The following is a 7,875-nucleotide window of genomic DNA, read 5'->3' on the forward strand; positions in this document are numbered from 1 at the left end:
TTTGTGATTCATGGCTTTTATGCTTTTCTGACAAACCTGCGGCCGCTGCGGCTAGGACACAGCCTCTGTACATGGGGCACCTGTTCTAGCCACTGAACCGCCGAATGCCCTGAAATATTTTTTGGATACTGTGTCGATTCTCAAACTCTCAGTTTTTAAGTGATGAGAACAGGATTGGTCATCGTGCTTTTTACTTTCACTTGAACCTCTATAAATCTGCATCCTTAACCCTTTGACACATTAGCAAATCAACTTGATTTCTTTCACAAACAAAGGAACATGGGCAACAAGGAACATAACAAGAAATGGGCCCCAAAAATAGCAAGAAATAAGTAAAAAGTTACAAGAAAATGGCCTAAAAACAAATGTTTAAAAATAAAAAAAGGCAAACACACACACACAAAGGAAAGAAAAAAAAAAGCAAATAACTTCAAGAAAATGCTACAAAAATGATTTATTTATTTTTCTATATAAAATGTAATCAACAAAAATAGCAATAAGCTCAGTCACTTTTCCATCTAGATAGTTTTGGTCATCCTTTTTAAAGGATATACAGTGGTTAGAAAGCGTGGAAATTTTGTGATGAATACTGTATAAATAACAAGCTTACAGTGTAAAGTGCAATATATTAGACAGGATTTAATGCTTGTCTTTAAAAGATTAAATTTAAACGTTAAATTGAGTATAAATGTTGCAGTGACTTGGCCTCTTTGCTCAGCCTCTGACGTTTCACTATTCGACTATTTGATTGGTTGTTTTGTTGCATCACATGACGGCTGAAACCAGGAAGTATTTTAGTTACACAAGGCGGAAGCGTATTTTTTTATTGAACCCGAAAGTGTTTTAGGAGAAAACGTTGCTAAAGAGTAGCAACACGGTTATAAGTCACTATCCACAGGGTGGAGTGGATATTGTATTTCGTTGTTGGTAAGAACGACAGCGTGTTACTTCTTTCCTTTCAGTGTTTTTTCTTGTTAGCCGATGTTAGCATTGCTAACGAGCGTTAGCCTCGCAGCTAACTCACAGTAGGTTTTGTTTTTATCTGGTTATTCGGTCAAAGTTGACATCCACAGCTTTTTTGATGTAATCATGTCGTTTAGAGGCTCTTAATGTTGTTCGTTAAAGTTGAATAAATGTGTATGATTTAAATTTTGTTTACTGGACTGTGATGTGGACTCCAAAAACATGTCGAGGAAATAAAACAAAAACTGTCCAGTCAGATATAATAAACTTTTAAATCTTGTTAAGTAACTGAACTTAAAATAACAGCTTTCCCCATTTTCACTCTGTGCACAGTCAGTGTTGTGTGGGGACTTGGTCATCTAACTCTTAGTTAAATAGTGTTAAAATATTATTACTAATAGGCAGTGGTGAAAAGTGCATAAACTCAAGTGTGTACCCAAGAACACATTTGAGGTACTTATACTTTCATTGAGCGTTTCTATCATCTGCCTCCTCATACCTCTACTGACCTATATCTCAGAGACAAATTCCACTATATTTATCTGCATATCTATATTAGGCGATACAAAATATAGTCAATAAATAAATTCACCTATAAATCAGATAAGTAGTGATTTCCGATTCCAGTTTCTTAAATGTGAATATTTTCTGATTTTTTTACTCCTCTATGGCAGTAAATTGAATACATTCGGGTTGTGGACAAAACAAAACATTTGAGGATGTCATCTTGGAATTTGAAACACTGATTGGCTTTTTTTTTTTTTTTTTTTTTTAGCTTTTTCTGACATTTTCAGACGAAAAAAAGAATAGGTTATTCAAGAAAATAATCGACAGGTTAATCGTTAATAAAAATAATCAGTTGTTGCAACTCCTGAAATTAACAGTTATTTATCCGTAGTTCCATATACAACACAGAAAAGCAGCAAATCCTCACATATGAGAAACTGCGTTTCTTTTGAAATGAGTGAAATTATTAGATGTTGTGACAATTTTCTGTCAATCCACTAATTTTTTAACCAGTTAATATTTTATGCTTAAATTTTATTTAAAAATAAAATTCCAAATGAGCTTTTCTTTGTCTTATATGATCAACTGAATATCTTTCAGTTTAAAACAATTGTTCAAAACAACAAGGATTAGTCGCTTATTGAAGATAAGCAAAGAGCAGCAAAGAGGATAGTTCAAAAATATAGAAAGTATTTAGCAAATATATAAATAATGAAAAAATAAAGTTTTGGCTCAATAGTTACAAAACAGAAACTATCTGTAATGTATTTCTTTGATCTGTAACGTGAAAAACTTCATAAATGATTATTATGTATGTGTCCGCATAAGTAGATTCACTAATTTTGCTTATGCTTTTATTTTTTAAGGTAGCCCGGGTCACTACATTGCTGCCCGCCTGATCTGGTTCCTCCCAGCAGGAGTTTGGCCTCTAACCTTGCTCACCATCAGTGCCTGTGCATCCAGACTCGGCTTCCCTGTTAAGCTGTAGTTTCAGCACATCACATCTGTACCAGTCTCTGTCTCTGTCGATGGCTGGGCGCGGTGGAGGATCAACCAGGCCAAATGGTGCCGCAGCAGCAAACAAAATCTGCCAGTTCAAACTGGTGCTGCTGGGGGAGTCAGCGGTGGGCAAGTCCAGCTTAGTGCTGCGCTTTGTCAAAGGCCAGTTTCATGAGTTCCAGGAAAGTACCATCGGAGGTAAGAGAATGATTTATTTTTATTTTGATTTTATTTATTTATTTTATTTTTTTTTTCAAAAAAAGGCTCTAAGTATGTCAGTAGGTAGATTGTGTTGTTGTGCGTATGTAAGAGATGAATGTTAAATTATAAAGACATTTTCATTTACTGAAATAAGCCAAAGTTCTCAAATTTAAATACAAGCAGTGTTAGCCCAAAAAAACTATTGGAGTTTGCTAAAAAAAAAAAAAAAAATTGATTAAAATCAGAAACAGCTTCATGAAGGAAAAAGTGAAGAAGATTAACGATACACTTGATGCTTGGTGTTACACACACATTTGGTTGATACCAAAAAAGTACTGAAGTTCGAATTCTCGTTATTGTAGGTGTAGTTCACTTAACAAAGAACTGAATCCAATATTTTCCATGTTAGGGGCTTCTACTTCAACAACTTCAGCATTACACTAATACCAAAAGCAGCAGCACTGATGCTGATGGTCTGCGAAGGTTTTGGTCTTTGAATTTTCTTTTTAGAAACAGAACGGAAAAACAATAATGATTCAGTTTTCATTTCAAAATCCGAAAATAAAAAACAAACCTTAATTTCCTTTTTTTTCCTATCAAAAAATATGTAAACTACCAAGTTTCTTTGTTTTTTTTTGTTACATGATCCTAAAACATTATCATTCCACTGATCCTTGTCCTCCTGCTCTCCTCAGCCGCCTTCCTCACTCAGACTGTTTGTCTGGACGACACCACTGTGAAGTTTGAGATCTGGGACACAGCCGGTCAGGAGCGCTACCACAGCCTGGCTCCGATGTACTACAGAGGCGCTCAGGCGGCCATCGTGGTTTACGACATTACCAACACAGTAGGTTTCACCAGCAGGGCCACAATGGGGGACAGAGTCAGTGACAGTTATGATTGGGCGATATATTGAATGTACTTGATGCATTGCGGCTTGTTACACATGGGATTTATAGAATAACTGGTGTGTATATTTGTATCTTCAGGGCTTCACGCGGCGACTATCCAGTTGTATTTTGCGACCATGAAGCACCACTGTGACTTAAAAATATTATTACTATTTGACCTGAGTGAAGTTAGTTTATTTCCTGCTCACACTGAATACATTTCAACGTTTTATGTTGCCACTTTAGCAGTTTCACTTTGAATGAGCTTAACGATAGTGTGAGCAGATAAGGCGTCTGTTTTTATATCTGCAAAGCTTCGATGGTGACCATTTAGTCACATTTTGCAACCATGGAGCACCAGTGGGACTATATTAATATTTGTAATATATGAACTGGAGAGCTATCAGCTTGTTTCCCACTAACAGTGAATAAATCTTCACATTTGAAGGCACAGCAGTAGCATTTTAATTCGGTGCTAACTGCTTACTATTGACCAGAAGCTTCAAGTCCACAGCAAAAACCTTTTTTCCACATTTCTGGCTCGATACGAGCCCGGTGTTTCAAAATAATAGCAGCAGTGATTCTGCTGTGATTTATTCCATTACAACAATACTTAATTTAACTTTATTATAACAGTATGTTATTTAACCTTGTTCAAAAAAACAGTAGCTATGTTATTGAACATCTTTGTGACTGTAGTTCATTTAATCATTTTATATTTTAGTGGTCTTTAGTACTTTCGGGGAGATTTCAAAGTCTTAAGACATCTTGCCTAAAAAAAATTGCAATTTTATTTTTGAGCCATATCAACCAGCCCTCGTCCTTAAGCAGTTTTGTTGCTACTTTTAGTTTTACTTCAGTGTTTTTTCTGTCTTTTTGTTTGTCAAATGTATGGATGTCTCTATTGCTACAAAAGTGACTGTAAAAAAAAAAAACAGCTAAATTCAGAAGTTTTAAGCAAAACTATGTTGATAATCAGAAGTAAATGTGATTTTTAGAATTTCTTATGGAGGTGTATTGGGTTTAATTGGATACATATCACACAGTAGAGCAATACCGCAAGATGCAAAACACCCCAATTTTAGGTGATCTCAGTCTAAAATTAGACCTGTAGGTGTTCAGACGTCACACGTAAGTGTTCATACTGTACGTGTTATGTGAATATATTGGGTGAGAGTGACATTAATAAAGATTGTTGCTCAATCAGGACACCTTTGCACGAGCGAAGAACTGGGTGAAGGAGCTGCAGAGACAAGCAAGTCCCAACATAGTGATCGCTCTGGCTGGTAACAAGGCGGATATCGCAAACAAGAGAGCTGTAGAGCTTCAGGTATGAAGATGTACAGCAAAATGATTCCAGATACTCAGAGCTTTTCCTGTATCATATCATACAGCTACATTAAACTCATCAGTGCGGCGAATATTATCCTCATTTTATAAATGATGTTCTCAGGAGGCACAAACGTACGCTGATGACAACAGTCTACTCTTCATGGAGACCTCAGCCAAGACTGCGATGAACGTCAATGAAATTTTCATGGCTATCGGTAAGCGCATTATTCTGTTGGGTCAAATGTCCACTCCAACTTCTCCCACAGGTGAATATTTCAGCCAACACTCAAATTTATTTGTGCAGCAAAATTGAATTACACATCTCAAAACTGACACAGCTTCCCCGACCTGACTTGAATTGAATGGGTACTGGTCAGATGGATGGATTTACAGAACTCAGCACGACTTCTCTTTTCCCTCAGCATCAGTTTGAGGAGTTTGAGTCGTGCGGTGGATAATTGATCAGTCAGTTCACTCAGAGCTGATTAGATCAGTGGATGAGAGGAGCAGCTGCTGCAGAAACATTTAGACCCAGAGTAGGGTTGAAATGGTATGGTTAATATGGAACAGCTGCAGTGTGGATTTCAAAGCATATAGAACATTTACTAAATTTAATGAATTTGCTTGTGACAGTGTGACTTTGTTTTCCGTATTGATGTCTTCTTGTGTGTGTGTGTGTGTGTGTGTGTGTGTTTTTAGAGTGTTCTTTTTGTTAGATCAAGGTGTGTATGGGGAATAAGCATGTGTGTATTTAGGTATTTATATGTATGTGTATATGTTTGTGTATTTGCGTGTATGTATGTACTTGCATGGATGTGTTTGTATATATATATTTACTTCCCACCAACTCCTTTTCACAAATGAAATACTTATGTTTGTTTTCTGAATATGTTTGATGGGCATTCTGATGTTTTTTTTTTATTAATTATTTATATTTAATTTTTGTCGTATTTTATTTGCCATGGTCGACATAAAGATCTAACTAACTAACTAATTTCCACGGTACAATAACTGTCTCAGAAAATATCGCAGTTTCATGGTATTACAGAATTATTATTATTATCTGTTGGACAGACCCTTAAAGGAATGAAAACAGAAAGAATAGCTCAGCTGAACAAATATTTTAATACTTTAATGAAGACTTGAAACTTTTTTAATGCAAGAATATGGGTTAAGTCTCCCTTTTGAAAATAACTAAAATAAAGGTGAGATACTCCATCCAGTTGCAATTTTTTTAAACCTCATAGATAAAAAAAAAAAGTACAAAATAACACACACTATGCACTCCTGTAACTTTCAACAGAAAAAATAAATAAATAAATAAAGATTGCACCGTAGGTTGACTGGGGTACCGCTGCACCAGTGCAAATGACTCTTTCCCCTCTCTACTCCATATAATACTGTTTTTTCCCAGTGACCAAAGTTTTAACAAATAGATAAATGTAACTTTTTGTTTGAATTTTCTGTATTCAAACCCCTGTGATCCTGTCCCTGCAGCGAAGAAGCTACCGAAGAGCGATCCTCAAGCTGGAGCTGGACAAGGGGGGCGGACCAGGACGGGAGTGGATCTACAAGAAGCCGCTCCTCCGAGCCGCAGCAGCCAGTGCTGCGGTGCCGGCAATTAGCAAGTACAACACAATGAACTTAGTGAGCGAGCCCTGAACATCATTTTAAGGACAGCACGTAGCTAAAAACCCAGAGAGGCAGGAGAGGGCAGAGCCACTCGCCACCCCTGTGCTTAAACTGAGATTACAAATGAGATTATCTGGATCCTCTTTGATTAAAGGAGCATTTTTTTAAAGAATCATAAGCTAGAGGGAATTACCAAGAGCCCTCATTACTTCTCTGTCTTTCCCCAGTGTCTCTATCTACCTCCCTGTCCATCTTCAGCCTGTTGATTCTATCTTAAATGATTTTTCGGGGGATTTTTTTTGAAGGGTGATGTTGAGGTTGTTTGCCATTTTCCCTTTTTGTTTGAGCGTGTGTGTGTGTGTCTGTTATGTATGTGTATGTATATAGTACATACACATACATGTTCTGTTGGCAGTTTTCTACTTTCGTCATTTCCCTCTACATTGATCATCATTATGAAAGATGCAAACACCCAACTACTAATGCTGACGTTGCAAACGATAGAGCAATTAATCTTAAAGGTTTTTCTCTTATGGCAATTCAGACCACAGCATTCTCCTCTTGTTAGGGACCCGGACATGACACAGTTATGAGAAAAGCTCTAGACTTTGCTTTTTGAAGCAGGTCATGATTTAATAGGCTACACATCTGAAGATGTTTCCGAACTGTGCAACAAATGCAGTTGTTTGCATTGATCGTGTATTGATAACTGTAACACCACGGAGTTGTTAGCCTTTTTTAAAAGAAATGTGAAAATAACTTGTAAATCTAAAAAAAAAGTAATAAATAACATGCAAGATTCATTTTGTTTGGAGTGGTTTTGCAGTGGTGTTGGAGGAGGGTTTTTTGCACATTTTTTTGCATGTATGTGTGTTTGTAGTATGTTGGCAGTGCTCATACCATAATGGTCTGGTTTGGTGTAAGAACCAGTACAGCCTACCTAAACATGTTTTTTTTAGATTTGTGACACACTGAATTAGCCCAAACATATGACTTTTTTTGTGAAAACTACACGTAAAAAAGCAGAGACTATGACATGATGTGCTCAGCAGTCCTTTTCTCTCTTAAAGCTAATTCTCTTTTTGACTATAAATTGAAATCATCATCATCAAACTATATTTAAAATGATCAGTTACATATTTAAATTTAGGTCAAACAATTACAATTTTAAGCACTTTTTCCAGGTTATTTCCTTGATTTATTTATTTTTTAAATTTACTTTTGTCGCTCATTGCCTTCTTCCCATGTTTTGAAAGTAATCAAGCCACTTTGCTCAGGTTTCACAGGGTTAATAAGATCAATTGTTTTACTAAATACATATTTGATGCGATAAAATGCTCTTGATTGGCAG

At 36.3% G+C, this 7,875-nt stretch overlaps 1 protein-coding gene across 1 annotated transcript; it reads left to right on the forward strand.

The window, feature by feature from the left end:
- The first annotated feature begins 797 nt into the window (after positions 1–797).
- Positions 798–7,526, forward strand: LOC121958625 (ras-related protein Rab-5C-like). Its single transcript, XM_042507681.1, has 6 exons — positions 798–927; positions 2,337–2,667; positions 3,366–3,517; positions 4,768–4,890; positions 5,014–5,107; positions 6,390–7,526. Exons 2-6 carry the CDS (start codon positions 2,499–2,501, stop codon positions 6,515–6,517), a joined length of 666 nt encoding a protein of 221 aa, XP_042363615.1. The 5' UTR covers positions 798–927; positions 2,337–2,498; the 3' UTR covers positions 6,518–7,526.
- Positions 7,527–7,875: the final 349 nt, after the last annotated feature.

The sequence above is a fragment of the Plectropomus leopardus genome, chromosome 19 (genome assembly GCF_008729295.1).
Source record: "Plectropomus leopardus isolate mb chromosome 19, YSFRI_Pleo_2.0, whole genome shotgun sequence".
Lineage (NCBI taxonomy): Eukaryota > Metazoa > Chordata > Actinopteri > Perciformes > Serranidae > Plectropomus > Plectropomus leopardus.

Bases quoted from the DNA above. Each gene is read 5' to 3' on its own strand.
- LOC121958625 (XM_042507681.1), top strand. From the start codon at position 2,499: ATGGCTGGGCGCGGTGGAGGATCAACCAGGCCAAATGGTGCCGCAGCA. The intron at 2,668-3,365 runs GTAAGAGAATGA...TGCTCTCCTCAG, and splicing joins CCAGGAAAGTACCATCGGAG to CCGCCTTCCTCACTCAGACT. The intron at 5,108-6,389 runs GTAAGCGCATTA...CTGTCCCTGCAG, and splicing joins TGAAATTTTCATGGCTATCG to CGAAGAAGCTACCGAAGAGC.